Source organism: Tursiops truncatus, chromosome X, assembly GCF_011762595.2.
Source record: "Tursiops truncatus isolate mTurTru1 chromosome X, mTurTru1.mat.Y, whole genome shotgun sequence".
Lineage (NCBI taxonomy): Eukaryota > Metazoa > Chordata > Mammalia > Artiodactyla > Delphinidae > Tursiops > Tursiops truncatus.
Genome location: NC_047055.1, coordinates 115153864 through 115178442, shown reverse-complemented (window position 1 = coordinate 115178442; position 24579 = coordinate 115153864). Strand labels below are relative to the sequence as shown.

The 24579-nt window shown below is 42.8% G+C and overlaps 1 protein-coding gene across 5 annotated transcripts in view; it reads left to right on the top strand.

Moving 5' to 3' along the window:
* The window catches only part of REPS2 (RALBP1 associated Eps domain containing 2), a 232492-nt gene that overhangs the window by 179291 nt on the left and 28622 nt on the right, over window positions 1-24579 (top strand). For all 5 annotated transcript variants that reach the window (XM_019925644.3, XM_019925643.3, XM_019925646.3 and 2 more), the window contains 2 exons: window positions 17293-17376; window positions 18425-18570. In XM_019925644.3, coding sequence (XP_019781203.1) covers window positions 17293-17376; window positions 18425-18570 — 230 coding nt within the window. The remainder of the gene's footprint in view (window positions 1-17292; window positions 17377-18424; window positions 18571-24579) is intronic.

Here is a 24579-nt window from a genome sequence, read left to right as displayed (position 1 = left end):
AATACAATAATAGTATGAGACTTTAACACCCCCCATATATCAATGGACAGATCAGATGGAAAATCATTAAGGCAACAGTGGTCTTAAATGACATAATAGAGCAGTTGGACTTAATAGTAAGGACATTGCATCTGAAAAGACCAGAATACACATTCTTTTCAAGTGCACATGGAATGTTCTCCAGGATAGATCACAAGCTAGGGCACAAAGGAAGTTTCAACAAATTTAAGAGGATAGAAATTATATCAAGCATTTTTTCCAACCACAGTGGTATGAAACTAGAAATCAATTACAGAAAAAAACAGGAAAAGCACAAACACATGGAGAGTAAACAACACACTCCTAAAAAACCAATGGGACAATGAGGAAATCAAAGAGGAAATGAGAAAATACCATGAGACAAATGAAAATAGAAGCACAGCTTTCTACAGTCTGTGGGATGCAGCAAAAGTAGTTCTAGAAGGGATGTTAGAGGGATACATGCCTTCCTCAAGAAACAAGAAAAACCTCAAACAACTTAACCTAAGCGTTCTAAAGGAATTAGAAAAAGAAGAACAAACAAAGCCCAAAATGAGCAGAAGGAAGGAAATAATAATGATCAGAGAGGAAATAAATAGACCAAAAAAAAAAAAAGAAAAGATGAAACCAAGACCTGTTTCTTTGAAATGATAAACAAAATTGATAAGCCTTTAGCCAGGCTCATCAGGAAGGAAAGAGAGAGGACCCAAATGAACAACATAAGAGATGAAAGAGGAGAAATAACAACCAATACTACAGAAATACAAAAAATCATAAGAGAATACTATAGACAGTTATATGCCAACAAATTGGACAACCTAGAAGAAATGAACAAAGTTCTAGAAACATAAAACTTGCCAAAAATGAATCAGGAAGAGACAGACAATTTGAACAGACCTATTGCTAGTAGTGAAATTGAATTTGTAATTAAAAAAGCTCCCAGCAAACAAAAGCCCAGGACCAGATGTCTTCAAAGGAGAATTCTCCCAAACATAAGAATAACTACTACCTATCCTCAAACTATTCCAAAAAATTTAAGAGGACAGAACAACACTCCCAAATTCATTCTGTGAGGCCACCATGACCCTGATACCAAAACCAGACAAAGACACTACAAAAAAAGAAAATTACAGACCAACATCTTTGATAAATATAGATGCAAAAATTCTCAACAAAATATTAGCAAACTCAATTCAACAATACATAAAAAGGATCATACACCATGATCAACTGGTATTTTTTCCAGGGATGCAAGGATGGTTCAGTATTCACAAATCAGTGTAATACACACCATCTTAACAAAAGGAAGGATCACTATTATGTAATCATCTCGATAGATGCATAAAAAACCTTTGACAGAATTCAATATCCATTCATGATAAAAAAAAACTGTCATCATAGTTGGTATAGAGGGAACATATCTCAACATAATAAAGGTTCTTTATGACAATCCCACAACTAACATCATACTCAGTGGTGAAAAGCTGAAAGCATTTCCTCTAAGATAAGGAACAAGACAAGGATGCCCACTCTCCACCACTTCTATTTAACAATGTATTGGAAGTTCTGACAGCAACAATCAGAGAAGAAAAAGAAATATCAATAAAAAGCATCCAAATTGGAAGGGAAGAAGTAAAACTCACTATTTGAAGATGACATGATACTATACATAGAAAACCCTAAAGTCTCCACCTCAAAACTATTAGAACTAATTAATGAATTCAGTAAAGTTGCAGGATACAAGATTAATATACAGAAATCTGTTGATTTTCTATACACTAATAATGAACTATTGGAAAGCAAGAGCAAAGAAAAAAAAAAACCACCAAAAAACAACCAAAAAGCAGTTGCCCCAAAAAGAACAAAATACCTAGGAATCAATTTAACCTAGAAAGTGAAAGACCTATACTCTGAAAACTATAAAACATTGATGAAGGAAATTGAAGATGATACAAAGAAATGGAAAGATATCCTATATTCTTGTATTGTTAGAATTAATATTGTTAAAATGTCTATACTACCCAAAGCAATCTACAGATTTTAAAAAATTTTTTATTTATTTATTTTTGGCTGCATTGGGTCTTCGTTGCTGTGCACGGGCTTTCTCTAGTTGGGGCAAGCGGGGGCTACTCTTTGATGCGGTGTGTGGGGTTCTCATTACAGTGGCTTCTCTTGTTGCAGAGTACGGGCTCTAGGCGCACAGGCTTCAATAGTTGTGGCACGTGGGCTCAGTAGTTGTGGCTCGCGGGCTCTAGAGCGCAGGCTCAGTAGTTGTGGCACACGGGCTTAGTTGCTCAGCAGCATGTGGGATCTTCCTGGACCAGGGCTTGAACCCGTGTCCCCTGAATTGGCAGGAGGATTCTTATCCACTGCGCTGGGAAGCCCCAATCTACAGATTTAATGCAATTCCTATTAAAATACCCATGACATTTTCCACAGTAGAACAAAGAATCCTAAAATTCATATGGAACCACAAAAGACCTCAAATTGCTGAAGCAACTTTGAGAAAAAGTGAACGAAGCTGGAGGTATCACTCTCCCTAACTTTAGACTATACTGCAGAGCTACAGTAAGCAGGACAGCATGGTACTGGTACACAAACAGACACATAGATCAGTGGAACAGAACAGAGAACCCAGAAATAAACCCATGCACTCATGGCCAATTAATTTACATCAAAGGAGGCAAGAATATACAATGGAGAAAAGACAGTCTCTTCAGTAAGTGGTGTTGGGAGAACTGGACAGTTACATGTAAAAGAATGAAATTAGAACGTTTTCTCACACTATGTACAAAAATAAACTTAAAATGGATTAAAGACCTAACTGCAAGACGTGAAAGCATAAAACTAGAACACTTTGACAAAAGTAGAAGCAATACGTTTTTGGATCTGTCTACTAAGAGAAAAAAAATAAAAGCAAAAATAAACAAACGGGACCTAATTCAAGTTAAAAGCTTTTGCACAGCAAAGGAAATCATCCGCAAAACAAAAAGACAACCTAATGAATGGGAGAAAATACTTTACAAATGATATGACCAACAAGGGACTAATATCCAAGATAAATAAACAGCTCACACAACTCAATATTTTTAAAAAAGCAGCCTGGCTAAAAAAATGGATAGAAGACTTGAATAGATGTTTTTCCAAAGCAGACCTGCAGGTGGCCAACAGGCACATGAAGAGATGGTCAGTGTTGCTAATTATTAGAGAAATGCAAATCAAAACCATGATGAGACATCACTTCACACCTGTCAGAATGGCTGTCATCAAAATGACCACAAATAACAAATGTTGGCTAGGATGTGGAGAAAAGGGTACTCTTGTACATTGTCAGTGGGCATGCAAATTGGTGCAGGTACTGTGAAAAACAGTATGGAGGTTCCTCAAGCAACTAAAAATAGAACTACCTTATGATCCAGCAATTCCATTCCTGGGTATACATCCAAAAAAAAATGAGAACACTGATTTGGAAAGATACATGCACCCAGTGTTCATAGCAGCATTATTTATAATTTCCAAGGTGTGAAAGCAACCTAAGTATCCATCAACAGTGAATGGATAAAGAAGTGGTGTATATATATAAAATGGAATACTACTCATCCATAAAAAGGAATGAAATTCTGCCATTTATAGCAATATGGATGGACTTAGAGAATATTATGCTTAGTGAAATAAGTCAGGCAGGCAAAGACAAATACTGTGTGTTATCACTTACGTGTGGAATCTGAAAGGTAAACAAATGTATATAGTAAAATAGAAATAGACTCACAAAGAAAATAAACTAGCGGATACCAGTGGGGAGGGGCAAGATAGGCGTATGGGATTAATAGGTACAAACTACTATGTATAAAATAGGTTAACAACAAGGGTTAGGGTTAGGGTGCAGCACAGGGAATTATAGCCATTATTTTATAATAACTTTAAATGGAGTATAGTCTGTAAAAATGCTGAATCACTGTGTTGTACACCTTAAACTAATATAATATTGTAAATCAAGTATACTTCAATTAAAAAAAAGAGGAGGAGCTAGCTAAACCCGAAGCTAGCAGAAGGAAGGAAATAATAGAGTGGAGATAGATAGAGAATCGGAAAACAACAGGGAAATCATTGAAACCAAAAGTTGGGTTTCTTAGATGATCAACAAAATTGACAAACCTGTAGCTTGACTGACACAACTCCTCTTGTGTTGTCCTCTAGTTAAAATAAAAGGCTGTATTTTAAATTAAAATTAGGTTCTGATAAATTTCTCCCTCACTGTAGATAACATTGTTTTGAATTTATCAAGGCTGAAGATTCAAGTAGATTATTCTGCTTTGTGTAAGACCTTTTTTCATATATTGATTTTGGCAGTACATTTTACTCTATGGTACCTAGCTCTAGAATTGTTTCATAGTTTACTCAAAAAGCTAATCATATTTCCAGGTTGGTGTAGCATGAAGAAACAGTTGTGGTTTAGACCAGTCTTTGTTGATAGAATTTTGAGAGCTCTCCAAGTCCTTTTATAAGGATTTATTAAAGGAATTTGAAAAGTACTATTTTCATACAGCTGGCACTGAATGAGAAATTCAAAAGGCATAGGAAATGGCCGTAGTGAGAAGTTCAAGGAGAAGAGAGAGTGATGAAATACTGGCATTGGAATAGAGGAGGAAAGATTAAGTATAAATCCCCTCCTTTTAAAAGGAGCACTCAGAGTTTTCCAGCTATCAACAAATGCCATTAGAATTTTCCCCAAGAGCTTGTTCAAAAGAAAGGAAAAGTTCTATGATGACATTTATTTTAGTATTATTGATAAAAATTAAAACAATACAGACAATACAAATGCCCAAGAAGAAGCCTCTGGTTAAGAGTATTGTATGTATATCCACCCAATAGAGTATTAGACATCCATTAGAATGTTTACAGGGAAAATAGTAGAAAAGATCCAAATACAGAAATGTTTACTGATTGTACCACATAAAAGTACTCAGTAGAACTTTGATAGTAAGATATTCTACTCTCTGAGAGTGATCTTGAAGGTCCATAGAAAACACTGATCGGCCCCTTTGCTGTGGTCAGAGTTTAAATTCCTTTTCCTTTGTTGCTGGCCAGTGTTCGCTCCTCATTGGGCCTTTGAACTTGGAAGTTAACTCCTCAGTGAATTTCCACTAACTCTTTTTAGGGGTCTAAAGGGGTCGCTTAAGTAATTCATCTATAATTTAGCTATCTCATCTTATGATAAATTGTTTATATAAGTACATTCTCTATTTTGGGGAGACTTTTTGTGAGAGGTAGATTTGTGAATTTGGGTATCCTTGAAGGTCTCTATACGTTTCAATCACAAATGTCACGTATCTACTGTTGAGCATTTGGAAGTGGACTGCAGTAACTGGTAGAAGTTTAAATAGCTGTTTTGGTGGGGAAATTAGGGAGTTTTTCTTTTAAAGATTTCCTCTTTCAATTAAAGATTGGGAGAAAGGGAAAAAATGCTCTCTGTTATGACAACTAGAATAAAACAAAGTCAAAGCTCTATCAGAATAAAATGGCCTTTGGAAGCTACTTTTAAGAGACCATGCTCTCAGAACTTGTGATGAGGCATATAATATTGCATAATCGTATAGTTAGGATAACTCCAGCAATTGTGAGGTTCACATAAACCTTTTACTGAAATACATAACCTAGTAGTTTTTTTCATCCATGTTCTCTGGATGGTAAACTTATTGCCCTTTCTATTAAGTGGTAATTTTGCTGCATGTATGAATAGAATTCTAGGTTGAAGATTATTTTCCCTCAGCATTTTGAATGTATTATCTCCTTCTCTTCTGGCATTTGTTTTTGTTGCTGCTGAGTATTCTGTGAATCTATTTTGGGTTCCTTTGGAGTTACTATCTTTTCTCTGTGGTGGCTTTTAAAACTTTATTTTCGATGTTCTGTTGCAATTTCACTGTGATGTGTCTAGGCATAGATTTAAATTTATTTATTCTAGATGATGATTGGTATGCACTTTCCATCTGGAAAATCATGTCTTTAATTTTTAGAACACTCTTAGTCATATCTCTGCAGGTTTTGATTCTCTACTTATTTCTTCTATTTTCTTCTCAAACTCATTAGCTATGCTTCTATATCTGGTAACACATCTTTTATTTCTAGTAGTGGTACTTTCATCTTTTTATGTCATGATCTCTCTGGGTTGGCTGTGGATGAAATCTTTGACTTCCAAATTTATAACTGTTTATGATTCCGGGTTTTATAGTCCATTCTTTTTTATGTTAATCTGTTCTTGTTTCACTTTTCCCAATTTCTGTTTCATAGTTCTCTGTTCTTTTTCAGGATGCATTCCCTACTTTTAACTTTGTGGGTTCTAAACAAAATTATTTTAAAGTTATTTTCAACTTGTTCTGTCTTCATTTTAGTCAGGAGTAAATTCATCTTATTTTTGGGAGGCTGTTCTTACTGCTGGCTTTTTTCCTTCCATGCTTTTTGGAAATTTGCTTAGCAGTCTTATTTGGTATCGGAGTTTCAATTTCATTCTCAGTTCTCCGAGCTCCTCTCTTCCTAGCAGTTCAGTGGTGTCCCTGCCAACCATACCCCACCACCCTGCGCCCATGGGCCTCTAGTCTGGGACCAATTCTTCTCCTTGAGGTTCAGCACTTCCATCTGGTACAGATGTAAGTGATCATGCAGATGTCACCAGATGGTGGCTGAGCCCAAGACCAGGCTAAAGTGTTGTATCTGTTTCTGCTTCCTTTCATTAGGAGGCAGCCCCGAGCACCTTCACAGGCTTCTTCGTGGCTTTGCAGGTTTATAGGTAGTGAAGTGTCACCTTAGCCTCTGGCTTTAGGGAATGAGCTTGGTGCGGGAACCCTGCCTCATGTGGGGCATTTAAATCCCTGTTATTCTGCTGGGTATGAGCTCTCAGCTGCCTCCACCTGCTGCTGAACCCTCAGCCTGGCCTACCACTTGGGGTTTTTTTGGCTGTTTTGGATTTTATTGTTTTTATACAACAGGTGCTTATTAGTTATCTATTTTATGCATATGCCTGCCACTTTGTGATTTGGCCCCACAGGGATCTTTGTCTTGCTGCTGAGTGTGTCTTAGTCTTTCGAATTTTATCACTTCTGTGCTCATGCTCTCCTTTGTCATTGCATAGCATTTTACAGAACAGGAAGTTGAAGTTCAGAAAGCAGAAGTGAACTACTTGGGACCTCTTCGTTAGTAAGTGACAGAACCAGCTTTTGTAGAACAGGAGAGCTGGGAAAGGTTTCTGGGCTGGTGCTAGAAATTTAATGATAAACCTTGAGAGAGAGAGAGAGAGAAATCATTCATCGCACATCATAAAAATTAACTATAGGTATGCTGAGCACAAGTTAATAAGGATTTTCAGTCTCTCTGCCCATTTTCTAAATATGAAGTATCGATATTTCCTAATATTAAGCTAAAACGTTTATTGTTTAAAGTGCCTTCCCCAGGGAAGACTTAACGTTCAGCTTTGCCAAAATAGGTTGCACAGTTTGGTCACTGGGCCATATTTGGTGTAGCCGAAGGCCAAGTGTAATCCATATCCTGCTTTCAAAAAGGGAAAAAGAGGCAGAAGTTTTACATCATAAATAATTATTATTTATGCATTTCAGAATTGATTTTAGAAGTATACAAACCATTGAGGCTTTGCGATTATTTATTTTATAAATTTATCATGTACTTAAGTATAGTGTTTATGTGTCAGATGCTCTTCTAAGTCCTTTATAAATATTAACTTATTTAATCCTAGCAACCATGTGCAGTAGGTTCTGTTGCTATCGTCACTTTGCAGATAAGCAAACTGAGGCACAGAGAACTAGAAATTTGCCCAGAGTCACCCACAGCACGTTAAAGCTGTGATTCTGACCCTGACTATCTAGGCTCAGAGTGCCGGCTCCACCCACCATGCTCTGCTATGCAACCACGTCTCACAGTTATTTTCTTAACCTCTCTCTTATTTATTTATTTATGCATGCGTGGGCTTCAGTAGTTGCAGCACGCGGGCTCAGTAGTTGTGGCTTGTGGGCTCTAGAGCGCAGGCTCAGCAGTTGTGGCACACGGGCTTAGTTGCTCTGCAGCATGTGGGATCTTCCTGGGCCAGGGCACGAACCCTTGTCCCCTGCATTGGCAGGCGGATTCTTAACCACTGCGCCACCAGGGAAGCCCACCTCTTTTTTCTTAACAACAGAGTTGACATATTATCACCAATACATTTTATGTTCTGAAACCTCTTAATAAGTTAGCTTTATCCTACCACTGGTAACTTGTTTTCTTTCCTAGGTTTCCCCTCCTTATGACATTTTGCTTGTAATGTTATTGTGTAAAGCTTACTGTGCTAGCATCACTCCTCTGAAAGATGCCTTAAGTTCATCTAATCAGTTCATCAGGGGTTAATGAAATGTGCTTACGAGAGGCCCACACTTTGCTGACAGCTGTGGGATCACAAGGGTTGTGATGTGCTCTTTCTCCTCCAGCTCCTTTCCCCTTCCCCACCCTCTGAAAGCGGCCACGCCTAACACCTTCCATCCTGTAGTCTCTCATGGTGTATGTATGTAACTGTGTCATTTTCCATGTGTCTAATCTAAACCCATTTTCTCATGCTCTGTGCTCAAGGATTGTAGGCGATTGCTGGACACCATGTTTCCTATAACTAACAAGATAGCCCGGTGTTTCCCCTGGGAGTCAACTACGGCTGGTTTCTAGGTTCCTGAACAAAGGAATCCTTATTTCTCTTCTCTGACACCCCCACACAGTGATAAAAAGCAGGAAGCACCCCTAAGTGTCAGGGGAGAAGCAGGATGGGATGGGAGGGTGCCCCCCTGTGCTGTGGTGTCACTAAGAGAGGATGGTGGAGGATGCCCAGAGGGTGGGCCCAGGGAGGCAGCCTGACAGAGTAGTTAAGAACGTGGGCTTGGGGTACAAATCCTCTCTCTGCCTCTTACTGGCTGTGTGTCTTTGGACACATTTACTTAGCCTCTCCGTGTCTCAGTTTCATCATCTGTGAATGAGGATAGTTGTAGTGTCTACTCTCATAGGGTTGTGATAATTAAGCGAGTTAATATCTGTAAAGCACTTAGGATGGTGCCTGGCACATGGTTGGCTCTCACCAACAATGAACTATTATAATTATCAGTACAGGCCCAGCGAAGCAGAGGTGGAGTCTAGTTGGCAAACAGAAGAACAGACTCAGGACAGCCAGAACTTCATGATCACGAGCCCAGAATGAGTGCCGGGCTGGCTTACTAAACTACTTGTGTTTAAACCACCTTCTTTCCCTTCTGTGACCTTTCGTGACTGGCCTTCTGCCTACATCAGGGGTCAACAAACTACAATCTATAGGCCAAATCCACATGTCACCTGTTTCTGTAAATAGTGGAAATGAAAAGGAAAAGAATCAACAGAAAGACAGTTCCCCCATCAGCCTTTTAACCCACCATCTCCTAACACAAGGATTGCAATGCCTGTGTCTATAGTTTGCGGCTTTGCCTTGAGGACCTTTTTCTGATCAAGATGCTCTGTCTTTCCAACTTTACTAGTAAAACCTCGAGCAAATATCATTTATTCACCTGGCAGCTTCCAAGGCTTGCTGTGGGTGGTCCTTCTCAACTCTGTGTTTCTGAAGCATAACTAGAAGAAACCAACTAAGGCCTTGCCTTTAAGGTGAGGAAGAGGGAAAGAAGCTTGTCCTGGGAAAACACGATAAAGGAGTTGTTCCTTCCCGTCTCCCTCCTGAATACCCTGCTCTGCTCAGCAAGTTCTGTAGGTATCCCTTACTTGTGTGCTGGTAAATCTTCTCTCTGAGAAAAGAAAAAGCCCCTATTTGTAGCTGTTGCCAACCTCTGCTTGTAAATATTCCCACATGGTTGATCGCAGGTGCAGCTGGGAAGGGATGTGCCTCATCATTGGCTCATTGGTACCAGTGTGCCCTGTGGTAGACAGCTTTATTTTGCCACTGAATCTTTGTGTCAGTATTCTCTGTGCCAGGGGAAAGGTTTTTTGTTGTTTTGTGGGGGTTTTTTTCGTTTGTTTTTAAATCTAGGGCACTGTTCCAGCCCAGTCCCAAACTGTGCTGAGAGAAATGGGGCCATGTCTTTCAAGTCAACTTGAAATGAATCTTCCTTCTTGTTTACATTTAACTTGTGCCACTAGGTGGCACTTTAAGGACATTACAGGAAATTGGCTTTACTGGATTTATTTTTTAACTTTTTATTCAAGTATAATGTGCGTATTGAAGAGTACATATTGAGTGTTCAACTCAGTGAATTATCACAAGCTCAACCCACGTGTGTTACTGGCACTCAAATCAAGAAGCAGAATATTACTGGTGCCTAGAAAGCCCCTCTTATGCTATCTTTCAGTTCCTATCCCTTATTCTTAGGGTTCCCACTATTCTGACTCGCAGCAGCATAGGTGAGTTTTACTTGTTTCCTGCCTTATATAAGTGGAACCATGTAGTATATACTCTTGTGTCTGGCCTCTTTTGCTTACACGCTGTTTGTGTGATCCATCCAGATTGTTGTATGCGGTTGTAGATCATTGCTGTATAGTATTCCGTTGTGTATGCAAATATGTCACTGTTTTCTCTTTCTTTTTTTTTTTTGGCTGTGTCGGGTCTTTGTTGCTGTGCCAGGCTTTCTCTAGTTGTGGCAAGCAGGGGCTTCTCTTCATTGAGGTGCGTGGGCTTCTCATTGTGGTGACTTCTGTTGTTGTGGAGCCATGGGCTCAAGGTGTGTGGGCTTCAGTAGTTGTGGTGCGTGCAGGCTTAGTAGTTGTGGCGCACGGGCTTAGTTGCTCCAGGGCCTGTGGGATCTTCCCGGACCAGGGCTCGAACCTGTGTCCCCTGCATTGGCAGGTGGATTCTTAACCACTGAGCCACCAGGGACGTTCTATATCACTGTTTTCTACTGTTGATGGATATTTGGGTAGTTTTCAAATTTTGGCAGTTATAAATAATGCTGCTATGCATATTCATGTACGAGTTTCTGAGTGGATGTACGTTTTCATTTCTCTTGGGTCTATCCCTAGGAGTAGAATTTCTGGGTTATATGGTAAGCATATGTTCGGCTTTAGTGGATGCTGCCAAATGGTTTTATAAAGTGTACTGATTTATGCTCCATCAACAGTGTTCTCATTTCACTTCCACATCCTCATCAATACTGAATTTATTTTATGGCTGGTTCCTAACTCTTACATAATTTTTACAGCTCTCTCTCTAGCCAGCTATTTCTAATTGAGTTTCTTCTAAAGCCACTTTTCTCTGATGGACCTGGCTCATGCAGGAAGGGCTGTGTCATCCCAAAAGGGGACATTTATCACAGTCTAAGTATGAGCTATCAGCAGTTAGAAGAAATGTTATTGAAACACTCCATCACTAATACAGAGCAATGGGAATGGGAAAGGAATTCAAAATTATAAGTGTGGTAAAACATCGAGTGAAGCTAGGACTTTGAGGCGCTTTGAAATTTTTATATTGTATTGTTGCCAGTCTGTGTATGTCAGGTGTGAGGGACCAGCAAAAGATTTTTAAAGGCCTTGTAACCAGATGCCTTTGAATTTTGATGGTGGTGGGTACCTGTTTTAGTAAGAGTCTGTTTGGTGTGGCAAGGGGCGTTCATATAGCATCTTTCTTCAACCCTACAGTGGGGAAAATGGGTCTCAGGAGAATCTTGCCGTATATCACCTGTGTTGTTGACTCTTTGGGCTGTGTTATAATATGGCTTTACATATGGGATGAATAGAGGGTGGGGCTCAGACTTGGTTCTATTACTAGAAAAGAACCAAAATCTAGTTATGGTCAAATATTTTTCTTTTAGACCAAAATGCAGTGCCCATAGTCCTCTAGTTGTAACAGGAAGTCTGTTTCGTGGATGTTGTCCATAATCCAGTAGGTTCCAGGAATCCCTGAGTGATTATGCTTTGTGACTTTCGTATCCAGGGGCTAGTTGTCCATTATAGTTGCTGATTATCCACTTCGTTGAAATTGTCCCTGAGCTCCTCTGTCAGTGTTCGCCCGAGTGTCCCTGATGTTGGACTGGCCTGCTGTAAGGGCACCAGAGATACTCAGTGCAAGCTGCCTGAGATGTTTGTACTGAGGCAGCCACGAAATCTGCTTTTATTTGTAAAAATGTCTTCCCTCCCGTATTGGTAGCAGTAATATCCAGTGGCACAAATTTGGATTGTGGGCAGCCTGCTCTATGGGATCTGCTTATTATCTAAGCCAGAGTCAGCACTCTCCCAGTCAAGGTTTTCATCTTTTGGCAAGAGGGGAAAAGTCCCTCATGTTGAGTTAGCTTCTGCTTACAGAAATAGATCCTGTGCCTGGGAAACCAATTGTAATTTTACTCCCGATTATGATAGTAGCTGCCATTAGTGAATAGCTACTGGGTTACTGTGCTTCGCACCCGAGACAGATGTTTCACTTAATCTTCACAATGCTAGGAGTTAGATGGATTATCCCCTTTTGCAGATGATGAAATTGTGGCTCAGAGAGGTTAAGCCCATGCCCAAACCAGTGCCAAGCCTGGATTTGACTCCAAAGCCTGTGTCCTGTACCTGCTGTGCTCTGTGGCCCCAGTTGCCATGGGATGAAGTTTTTGACTTGTCCACTGGAATATGAAACAGTGTTGGATTCATTACTAGTTCACTGCATACATTGATGAGAGGACCTGCTGTTTGCTGGTCTTTAGCTTCGGCACTGGGAAAGCGAGAGTGAAACAAGACCCAGCTCCTGCCCTCCAGGTGCTTATACTTCAGCTCCATTTTTGTCTCTCATAAGTGACTTGGGTCATGGATTTTGGTAATTGTTCTTACAGAGAACTCAGTCCTCTGGATTTTCTCTCTGAGACTGACTGTCGAATGGTGGGGTTTGTTGTGGCCACTGTGCTGCTGGCTGTTGGTTCTGCATCTTCTATGCCTGGGTTTGACCACAGGGCTTTCTGGTGTGTCCTTAACCAGCAGAGATTGGGGTCAGGTTAAAGTCAAGCACCAAATGACACTGAGACTACCACTAAGATGCTGGAGATCCCCTAGATACAGTAGCAGGATTATCTGCTCATCTGCCTAGAAATTAGCCTTGACCTTTGTGATTCTGTCTTGGGATCTGCCTGGATTCTTGGGAGGTAAATGAAGCTTAAGTTTCTTTTTCTAATCTGTCAGTAGCATGAATATGTGACTCTTTGCTTGTTGCAAATTCGACTTGTATTTATTTTTTTAAAACACATTCATGTTTCTTTTTTTTAAAGTTTTTTTTGATGTTGACCATTTTTAAAAAAAATTAATTTATTTATTTACTTTTGGCTGCATTGGGTCTTCGTTGCTGCGCGCCGGCCTTCTCTAGTTGCGGCAAGCGGGGGCTGCTTTCGTTGCAGTGTGCAGGCTTCTCACTGTGGGGGCTTCTTTTGTGGAGGAGCACGGGCTCTAGGCACGTGGGCTTCAGTAGTTGTGGCGCGTGCGGGCTCAGTAGTTGTGGCGCACGGGCTTAGTTGCTCTGCGGCCTGTGGGATCTTCCTGGACCAGGGCTCGAACCTGTGTCCCGTGCATTGGCAGGTGGATTCCTAACCACTGCACCACCAGGGAAGCCCAATGTTGACCATTTTTAAAGTCTTTATTGGATTTGTTGCAATATTGCTTCTGTTTTATGTTTTGCTTTTTTGGCCGTGAGGCATATGGGATACCAGCTTCCCCAACCAGGGATTGAACCCGCACCCCCTGCATTGGAAGGCGAAGTCCCAACCACTGGATTGCCAGGGAAGTCCCTCGACTTTTAAATAAAAGTCTTACTGGTAAAAATTTTGCACAGCTTCAAATATGTATTTATTTGTTTATGAAACCATATTGCATATACCACCTATTGCCTCCATGGTAAATGGAGAAGAAAACAATTAAGAAGCCTGGTTAGTTTTTGCTGGAGCACCTGTGGCCTTTTCCAGACCAGGACCTTGGAGACTTGGTTTTCTCATTTCTTAAATGAAGAGTTTGGGCCATCAGTGGTCCCTAGCTGGTCTGGGCTGGCTACATAAAAATCACTCAGGGAGCTTGTTAAAATAGAAGTTCTAGTGTTCCAGCCCTAGGAGATTCTAATTAGAGAAGTCTGGGGTAGTATCTAAAAGTCTGTAATTTATAAAAATTCCCCAGATAATTCTCTTGTGTAGCTGTATTTGGGAACCATTGGGCTAGAAGTTCTAGAATAAATAGAATTGAATTGAGAAGAAACTTGTGGTGTGTTTGAAGATTCAGGTAATACTTATGTGCCTGGAGTGGGTTCCCGATTGGCAAACTAATGCAGTTATGATGCAGAGGTAAATTGGAGCCAAATGATGGAGGATCTTTTTTTAAATTTTTTTTCCTATTTCTTTATTTTATTTAATTGATTTATTTATTTACTTTTGGCTGTGTTTGGTCTTCGTTGCGGTGCACGGGCTTCTCATTGCAGTGGCTTCTCTTTGTTGCGGAGCACGGGCTCTAGGCGCGTGGGCTTCAGTAGTTGTCACACGTGGGCTCAGTAGTTGGGGCTCGCAGGCCCTGGAGTGCAGGCTCAGTAGTTGTGGCGCACGGGCTTAGTTGCTGCGCGGCATGTGGGATCTTCCCGGACCAGGGCTCGAACCCGTGTCTCCTGCATTGGCAGGCGGATTCTTAACCACTGCGCCACCAGGGAAGCCCAGGAAGGTAAATTTTAAGATGGAAAACAGTTTTCAGGCCTCACAACTGCTCCTCATCCTTCCCAAGCCCCACCCCATTGTTGTTGGTGATTTAGAGATGTTTACAAGAAAAGGAAGTCAGTGATACAGACACTCTACTGCTTTTGCTGTGCTCAGAATCCTCATTTTTGTTGAAAAGAGGATGAAATTTATCATTTCCCTCAATATTTCCACAAGAAGGAGACTTCACTCATCTCCCCAGGAAAGGGAGCATTAGGACGGACACCTCTCTCCACCTGCCTGATGATACGGAGGGGAACTGACCAACTGAAAGGTGGGGTGACTGGTCCGTCACTTCTCTCCTCTCTGCCTGGCTGCTGGGCCATGTGGGCGCAAACCTGTGGTCCCTGTGGAGAGCGGGTGGGCCGTAGCAGGGCAGGCCGTGGATTGGCCGTGGAAGGCGAGTGCGGGCCTCAGGTCCAGGTCCTGTTCTTCAGCACAGGTCACGGGCAGCCCTGCACTAGGTGCCTGTCAGGTCCTTGCTCAGCCATTCAGAAAGCTGACATTGGACTAGTGCATCTTGGAGTGTGATGCCATCTGTCCGAACCCCCGAGAAGGTGGGGGAGCCTGACCGTGAATGGCTCTTGACCGACTTCACTTGGATGCTTCCGGGTACTTCAAACTCAGTGTGTCCCAAAGCAGGCTCCCCTTCCCACCTGCTTCTCCCTCGGTTCCTGTTGTGGAGGTTGGCCTCCGTGCTCTCGTGGTACCCCAGCCTGCCCTCCCGGGTGTCAGAGCCTGGGAGGCCCCTCAATCCTCCTTTCTCGCCCCCCCTGTGCAGTGCCCCTCTGCACCCAGCTCGCAGCCGGGATGTCACCTTTGCCTGAGTGTTGGTGACCCACAAGGCCGGCTGCTGTTGTAGCCCCCGCACACCCTCGCTGTAGTCCTTATTCCCCTGAAGCCTGTTTGCCTGCTCATTCTCTGCCTTTCCCGCTAGACTGCAAGGTCCAGAGCTTGTTCATCCTTGAACACCGGTGCTACTACAGGGGCTGCCTGTCGTGGCTGTTGGATAGGTACTTCTTGAGTGAATAACACTCAGGCCCAAGAGTGCTGGAGGCGGTAGAGCATAGTGGTCACAGCCCAGCTTTGGAACCTGAGGCCTGGGTTTGGACTCTGCTATTTGTGTGATATTGGGTGAGTCCCTTACCTTCTGAGTCCTTAGTTTCTTCCCGACTTCCTAAGACTGTGATGATGAAATGCAGTAATCCATGCAAAACATCTAGAGCAACATGTTGACACATAGCAAGTGTTCGGTGGTTCATAGTGCACATCTATTAATAACAACAACAACAATAATAATAATACAGTTACCCTTAATGGAAAGGAGAAGGCTATAAGAAAAACCTGGAACTAGAAATCATGCATGTTGAGTGCCTGCAGCGTGGGTTTCAAAGAGGCGGGGAGTTGCTTGGGCACCAAGGATTCCAGCGCGGGCAGTGGAAGTGTAGGAGCAGACGGGCTTACTGTGGGGAAGAGTGGACAGGGAGGGAAACATGGAGCAGGAGAGCCGAAAACAGGACCTTGAGAAACCGCTCACGTGAGGGACAAGAGGGGCCAGAACAGGAAGAGAGAATGATTCCAAGTAGGAGACTGCGACTCATCAGATGCCAGGGACAGGACCTTTACAAACACAGCTGAGGGTGCCGAGCTGGGCTGCTGGTCTCTGAAGACTAGAGGCAGCTGGAACGTGCTGGGTGGGGCGGTGGTTGGGGAGGAGTAGGGTCAGAATAAGGAAGAAGCCAGGCCCCACAAGGGTTTGAAGAGGGCTGCTTAGCGACGAGGTAGGTGCCCTCAGACCCATAGGTTGCATGCTGCAGTGTGTGTTTCTGTGATGCAGATTAGCTTGTGGGTCAGTAGAGGACTGGTAATGTGGAGGTCACGTTGGTTCACATGTTATTAACATTTTGCATCCCTGGCTAATAGTGGCTGAAAGCCAAGGACTCCAGCAGCGCTGAATGTAGCAAGCCCGGGAGATAGGAAGCTGAGCAGGGGCACCCGCGCTCCCTGGGCTCTGCGCCGGGCTGTGTGGCCCCGCTGTCTTGCAGGCCTTTGGGGCCATTCCTCCCGTCTTTGTGCTTACATTCACGGACTCCATACCACTCAGCAGCCAGAATCCCTCTGTTTACCCCTTCCATCATGCTTACCCCTCACCTTTTTTTAAGGTAAAGAGTCATATCTACTAGAGTGTTTTATCAGAAATTTAATATTTAAAAAACTTTCAGTGCTTTTCATTATAATTATTGTTTTTGTTAGTGATCGGGTTGAAATTTTAACTTCTTTCCCCACCCTATTTTTCTGATACGCTTTGTTATTTTTAGTTTGTGCTTTCGAAGCATTAGTTTTTAGCAATACATACATCCAGTTATAGAAGACATTCCTGTGACTTCTTTCCCTAAGATTGAACAATGCTGGGAGGAGGGATGGGAGGGAACAGCAGGGTCTACAGAAGCTTTTCTCGAGGATTGGCAGCCCCGACCATCCTTGGCTCTTTCTCCTTAGTAACTCTTTTCCTAAGCTCTCTTCATTACATGTTTAGGTGGTTATGTTTTTACATTTTTTTCCTTTCTGTGATCTTTTGCTACAGTCTGAACAAGCGTCTGAGGCCGAGTTACACCCCCAGCTGAACAGAGCCCCTTCCCAAGCTGCGGAAAGTAGTCCAGCAAAGAAGGTAAGGCCAGCGTGAGGATGTTACTGTGATGGTCTTGGGACCCCTCCCTCCCCTGGGCTGCTTGCCGCTGTTAGCAGACATACCGTTTTAAAGTTTTCATGCCCTGACATGAATGTTTGTGGTCCAGATTTCCTAGAATCTGGGTTCTTTGTGAAGATTAGGGTCCTGATGATTCCTGGGCTCCACCTTGATGTTTCTGACAGTTTGTACTTCCCTCTTCAACCTCCCAGCTAAATATGGTGGCCTTGCTTTTGGCAAGACCAAGAGGTGCAGTGGGGAGCCCTGCATCCTGCTAAGCCTCGAGGAGCAAGCTGGGGGCTGGGGTGGTCTCCCCTTCCTAGTCTTTTTGCTACGGTCTCCCCTTGCCCACCCATGTCACCAAGTCCTGGGCCATTTGCTTGCTCACTCACCGTGCTCTCCCATTCGTCTTCTCCCCCTCCTTTCTCCTTGCCCATTTCCTCAGGCCCTCCTCCCATCACAGAGCACGTGGGCCTGGGCTCGGGAGCACAGGTGAGGCAGGGCCTCCAAGGAAGCAGGCCAACTGTCTCCTTCCAGAAGACACAGTGGCTCGTCAGCTTGGCTTGATGTAGGAGCCGGGGGTTGGAGAATGATGAGCATATGACAAAGACCTCTACAAACTTTAAAACTTAGAACAGATTCAGAACATATTCCCAAAAGCCCCAAAGTGAGGCAAGAGTGCATTTTGTCTTCAGTAAGGAAAAGCCCTGTGGTGTGAGATGCACACAGCATTTAAAAAAGAAAAGAGAGGAGGGAGAGAGGGCATCTGAGTCCTGTGTCCTTCCAGGTGACAAAAGAGGTAATAGGCTGCAAGCATGAAAAAAAAGAAAAAGAAAGAAGGAAAGGCCCCTGGAATCTGATGCCCGGGTCTCTCCAGGTCTTGCCAAGCCACGAACCAGCCACTTGTCCTGAGGTGTGGAGTTTGAATAGAGCACACGACTGACCTTGGGGATACGCCGAGAGTAACATGGGGCATTGACGTGATGGGTGGCATTTGTTTAACTTTTTGGTTTTTTTTTTAACTTCACAGGATATACCGTATTCTCAGCCCCCATCAAAGCCCATCCGTAGAAAATTCCGACCTGAAAATCAAGCTACAGAAAGTCAAGAGCCTACTACGGCTGTCGGCGGGCCAGCTTCTGTAGCAACCGTGAAACCGCATCCAACAGTGCAAAAGTAAGTAGAATGGATAAATGCGCGAAAGGTCGGAAAGTTTATTTTAAATCTGCTTATACATATGTAAATGTAAACTTACATTTACACTCATCACCATGGACATGTGTGATTTTAATGGTTATAGTCTTACCTTACTCATTTCTATGATGGGATTACAGTCTCCCGGTCACATAGAAAGAGGCTTTCTAAGTGATGGGCTTAACTTGACCCCAGGGACCAGCAGGTCCCAGGCTGGCGTGTGCTTTGGGTTGGTTTGATTTCCTTCCCCTCCTCCCCTCCTCTTCCTTTCCTTCCTACCGCTCTTCTTTGTTCTGGCCTGTGTTTTCCTGGGAAGAAGACAGTAATATAAATGGCAGTTTCCCTCTTTGCCTGTCTTATCTCATGTTCCCCGGTGCACGTGGCCAGCTTTAAGACCCTCAGACCCAACTTTGAGTAGATGTGGTGTATGATTCCTTTTCATCCCCATGAAGGGGTTCTGTTGTTGAGCATCTCAGCACAGAATGGTCACATGCAGAACTGCTAAGATATCTGTCTGTATGATCAGCTGGATGGAGGGTGGGGGCACCTGTGGACATGGCCCGGGACCGAGAAGACCATCCTTCTCCAGACTTTGGCTTTAAGAAGAGCCATCACTTGCCTCAGTGAAATTGAGCCAGGTGTCCAGGGCAGAAAACCGCTGCTGCGTGTTACTTCAAGTGAGCCTGACTAGTCACTAACACAAATGCTCGGGATACGTCATGGCACCGCTCCAGGGGCCCTGTGGGTCTCAGGGGCTGCTTCGGAGTTACTCCTGCTTACACTGTTATGGGAAGAAAAGCAACAGGTTCTGTGGGTGCAGCTTGCCTTTGAAGCCAATCCCCATTCTGAATCTGTGCAGCACTCTTCTTCAGGTAATGGCTTTTGTTTTTTCCAAATAGACAGTTCCCTGGTAGTATTAGTGCTTAAAGGAAGTATATTTTGTCCTTAATAGTCACTGAAAGCTTTGGCCATCTTCCAGCCACCTTCCAGCCTAGAGGATGCATCTCTATCAGGGACACAGACAGCCAAACTTGCTTCCATGTTCTCCCCAGCTTTCCACTGTAATCTGCACTTCACATCAATGCTAGTCACTCAGTGGTGGCTACGACATCCTCCAAATTGGATGGCAGGGCCGCTGGTGGAGTTCACGCAGAGATCTTCTTTTTTCATCTTTTATTTTTAAATATATAAATGTACTTACTTAGTTTTGGCTGCGTTGGGTCTTCGTTGCTGCGCACGGGCTTTATCTAGTTGCGGCGAGTGGGGGCTACTCTTTGTTGCGGTGCATGGGCTTCTCATTGCAGTGGCTTCTCTTGTTGCGGAGCACGGGCTCTATGTGTGCGGGCTTCAGTAGTTGTGGCACGCGGGCTCAGTAGTCGTGGTGCACAGGCTTAGTTGCTCCGCTGCATGTGGGATCTTCCCAGACCAGGGCTCGAGCCCGTGTCCCCTGCATTGGCAGGCGGATTTTTAACCACTGCACCACCAGGGAAGTCCTCTTCATCTTTTTTAAAAGACAACTTTATTTAGATACATTTCATATAGCATACAATTCACTCTTTTAAGTGTATACTTCAGTGGTTTTTAGCATATTTACGAAGTTGTGCAACCATCATAACAGTGTAATTTTAGAACATTTTCATCACCCCCAAAAGAGATTCTGTGCCCATTAGCAGTCACTTTCCATTCTCCCCTGCCCCACGCCCCAGGCAACCGCTCTCTACTTTCCGTCTTCATAGATGTGCCTGCTCTTGCCATTTCATTTAAATGGAATCATACAACATGTGGTCTTCTGTGATTGGCTTCTTTCACTTAGCATCATGTTTTTAAGGTTCATACATGTTGTATAGTAAGTCAGAACTTAATTTTTTTAATTGCTGAATAATGTTCCATTATATGGATATACCACATTTTATTCATCCATTCATCAGTTGATGGACATTTGGGTTGTTTCCACTTTTCAGCTAATAAGAATAATGATGCTGTGAATATTTGTGTACAAATTTTTGTGTGGACTTACCTTTTCATTTGTCTTGAGTATTTATACCTAGGAGTAGAATTGCTGGGTCATATGGTAACTCTATGTTTAACAGTTTGGGGACCTGCCGAACTGTTTTCCACAGTGGCTAAAGCATTTTACAATCCTGCCAGTAAAGTATGAGGGTTTCAAATTTTCCTCCTCTTTACCAACACTTGTTATTTGATTTTTAGGGTTTTTATCATAGCCATCTTAGTGGGTGTGAAGTGGTATCTCATTGTAGTTTTGATTTTTATTTCTTTAATGAATAGTGATGTTGAGCATCTTTTCATGTGCTTATTGGCCATGTGTATAACTTCTTTGGAGAAATGTCTTCTCAGGTTTTTGCCCATTTTTAATTGGATTATTTATCTTTTTATTTTTAAGTTATGAGTTCTTTATATGCTCTGGATGCAAGTCCCTAGTCAGATGTATGATTTGCAAATATTTTCTCCCATTCTGTGCATTGTCTTTTCACTTTCTTGATGGTGCTATTTGCAGCACAATATTTTTAAGTTTGATCAAGTCCAATTTATCGAATTTTTTTCTTTTGTCACTTGTGCTTTTGCTGTCATACCTAAGAAACCATTGCCCAGTGGCATAGGGAGGGTGGGAGGGAGATGCAAGAGGGAGGGGATATGGGGTTATACGTATACATATAGCTGATTCGCTTTGTCATACAGCAGAAACTAACACAACATTGTAAAGCAATTATAGTCCAATAAAGATATTAAAAAAAATTTACCTTAGGAACCACTGCCCAAATCAAGTTCATGAAGATTTGTTCCTGTGTTCGCATCTAAAAGCTTTATAGTTTTAGCTGTTACATTGAGCCCTGTGGTCTATTTTAAATTCATTTTTGTGTATTATATAATGAAGGGGTCCAGCTTCATTCTTTTGCATATGGATTTCCAGTTTTCCCAGCAGCATTTGTTGAAAGGAGATATTTTCTTTTATCTGCCTATTCAGTCACTGCCCCTCACCATGATACTCTTTCACTAGTTAGGTGACCACATGGGGTCAGGCTGAGAGAGGCTAGCACCCACCAGCAGCACAAATAGTGCTGTAAATGGCAGGGAACTTTATAAGACTTACTTCAGGTCCCAGACCAGTTTATTTTGGAGTGATAAGGAGCAACTTAGCATTCATAATTTTTTAAAACCTGGAGAGAGGACAGCCAGACACATGATGGTTAGTCTGTATGGCCCTTTCTCAACTAGGGTTCTGGGAGAGAATTAAGCTGTGATGCCCTTAGATACCCATTGTATGTAGTAAGTTAATCTCTCTCCAGTGCATTTAGAGTGGTCGTTACTATATACCGTCTTTGGGAAAACCGAGAAAAGAGTCACAAATCAAGTTGCAAAATGGTCTTCATCCTTTGGGGAAATTAACGTTAGAACTGATCTATTAATAAGAAACAAATTCTGCTTCGGATATCATCACTGTCTGCTCCATTTAGGGGAGAGGAACTAATAAAATATTCTCTCCAGGTGTGCGCTCCTGAGTCCAGGTTACAAGTAATAAACAGCTCTCCGATTGTGTCATCATTAATGAGCTACCCGTAAGGACAGAAGTGGGTTTTTCTTAGAAATAATTTAGCTTGATTTTTTCCCCCATATCTAATGTATCTGCTAAGGATCGATTTTGGGAAAATAGAGTTGTTTGAACAGTTTAGAACTAGAGGATGTTGTGTGGCAGTACTGTGACTGAACCTGTGCCAGCCTCTGTGGCCTTTGCTCTTCTCTGGAACCCCAGGAATTGTCCTGGGCCACCCCAGGGCATTCCAAGGAGCTTGCGTGGCAGTGTCTGCTTGTCTGTATGACGTTCTCAGTGTGGCTGGGATTCTGTTTCCCTTCCCTCCTCATGTTTGGCAACACTGGAATATCTTTGGGGTTGATGATTGGCATCTCTAATGAAAACCTACCATTTCCAAGAAGAGAAAAGGCAGTATAAACTCACTTCTTAAAAGCTGTACTCAGAATTCCGTGGGAGAAATCAGGGCCCAGGGTGAAGGCTAAGAAGATTTTTCTCATCTAGAGACCCCAGTTTATATTCCTTCAAACATTGGTTCAGTTGCTTGAACATAAACCAGGTAACAGTCACTCACATAACATAGAAATTAACTACTTTCTTATGTAAAAGTCTGAGTTGGTGAGTGGTCCAGAAGAGTACCTGCCCAGAACCCAGGTACCTTCTGTCGTCTTGTTTTAGATCCCTGTGAGGGTTGCCTTTATCCATAGGGTTGGAGGTGGCTCACCTCTAACATGTTCGTGTTCCAGGTCCCAGGAAGGGGAAAGGAGCAAATGGAGAGAAAACAGATTACTTTTAAGGGCATGACTCAGAAGTGGCATACATCACTTCTCTCGCATCCATTTCACCCAGACTTAGTCATGTGGCCTCATCTCCTTGCCAGGGAGACATGGAAATGCCACTAGTTTCTAGTTGCATGGCCATGTGCCTGGCTCAACCTGAGGAGAGGCTACTGAAAACAGGAAGGCATGAGAAGAGGATTGGAGGACAGTCTGCCACAGAACCTTCAGTGGGTGAGCCTCACAGTACGCAGTTCAAAACCGAGAGATCGCCTGACGTACAACAGCAGCAGGCGAAATAAACACCTTGCTGTTATTCCCTTATCTTCCTCCTTGGAAACCAGGCCACTTAGAGCCCACCTTGGAACAGTGAGTAACGAAGTTAGGAGAACCTGGAGAGACAAACTCTAGAAGCAAGTCTTAAGAGGTGAGGCAAGTTAGACACCTTTACTGAACCCTTAGGTTTTTGGGGCCGGATACTGTCTTTGCGTTACTTAGGGCTCATTTGGTTGTAAAACATAAAGAGCAACTTGAGCTAGCAAAACCCTGTTCATTATTATAAGAGTACAGGGGTGACTCATGGAAACCAGGGGCACGGATGGATGGGAGAGAGGACTGTATACCTGTTGGCTCTCCTCCTGATTCTTCTCTATTTTCTGTCATTTTTATCTGTGAAGACTTCTCAACCACCTTCAGCTCCAGATGTTACATTCTCACTGTGCAGGGCCTAGGCTAAACCAAACTCTTAACCAGGACCCATACATCCCTGGGAGAGAGAATCTGGTCAGCTTACGACAGGCCAGGATCCGTTCAAGTGTGAAAACAGAGCTGAGCGTTTCTTAAGACAAATAGGACTGTCTGCCTGGGGCCCATCCCTGTGGAGGGAGGGGGAAGGGGATGGAGACAGTTCCCAGAGGAGGGGAAACTGTTATAAGCTGGCACACTTAGCGAAGTATTTGTTTAAGTAGGGGCATCTAGTTCTGATCAACATGTATTTTCATAAAACTTTTGGACTTCCCTGGTGGTGCAGTGGTTAAGAATCCACCTGCCAGTGCAGGGGATACAGGTTCGAGACCTGGTCTGGGAAGGTCCCACATGCCTCGGAGCAACTAAGCCCGTGTGCCGCAACTACTGAAGCCCGCACTCCTAGAGCCCGTGCTCTGCAACAAGAGAAGCCACCGCAATGAGAAGCCTGCACGCCACAACGAAGAGTAGCCCCCGCTCGCCGCAACTAGAGAAAGCCCACGTGCAGCAATGAAGACCCAACGCAGCCAAAAATAAAATATAAATAAATAAATTTATAAAAAAACCCAACCCTTTTTGTTTTGTAATAATTATAGATTCATAGGAAATTCAAAAATAGTATAAAGAAGTCCTGTGTATCTTTCACCTAGTTTCTCTCAATGATTGCATTTAACCTAACTATAATATAATATCAAAACTAGGAAATTGACGTTGGGACAGTGTATATGTATAGTTCTTTGCCATTTTATCACATGTGTGTGTCTTGTAACCACCACTGTAATCAAGGTACAGGAGTCACCCTTACCCCATCTTCTTCTTTACTCCTTACCCGTGGTAACCATTGATCAGTTTCCCATCTCTATAACTTTGTCATTTTCTGAATGTTATATTCATAGAATCACACAGCATGTGACCTTCTGAGTT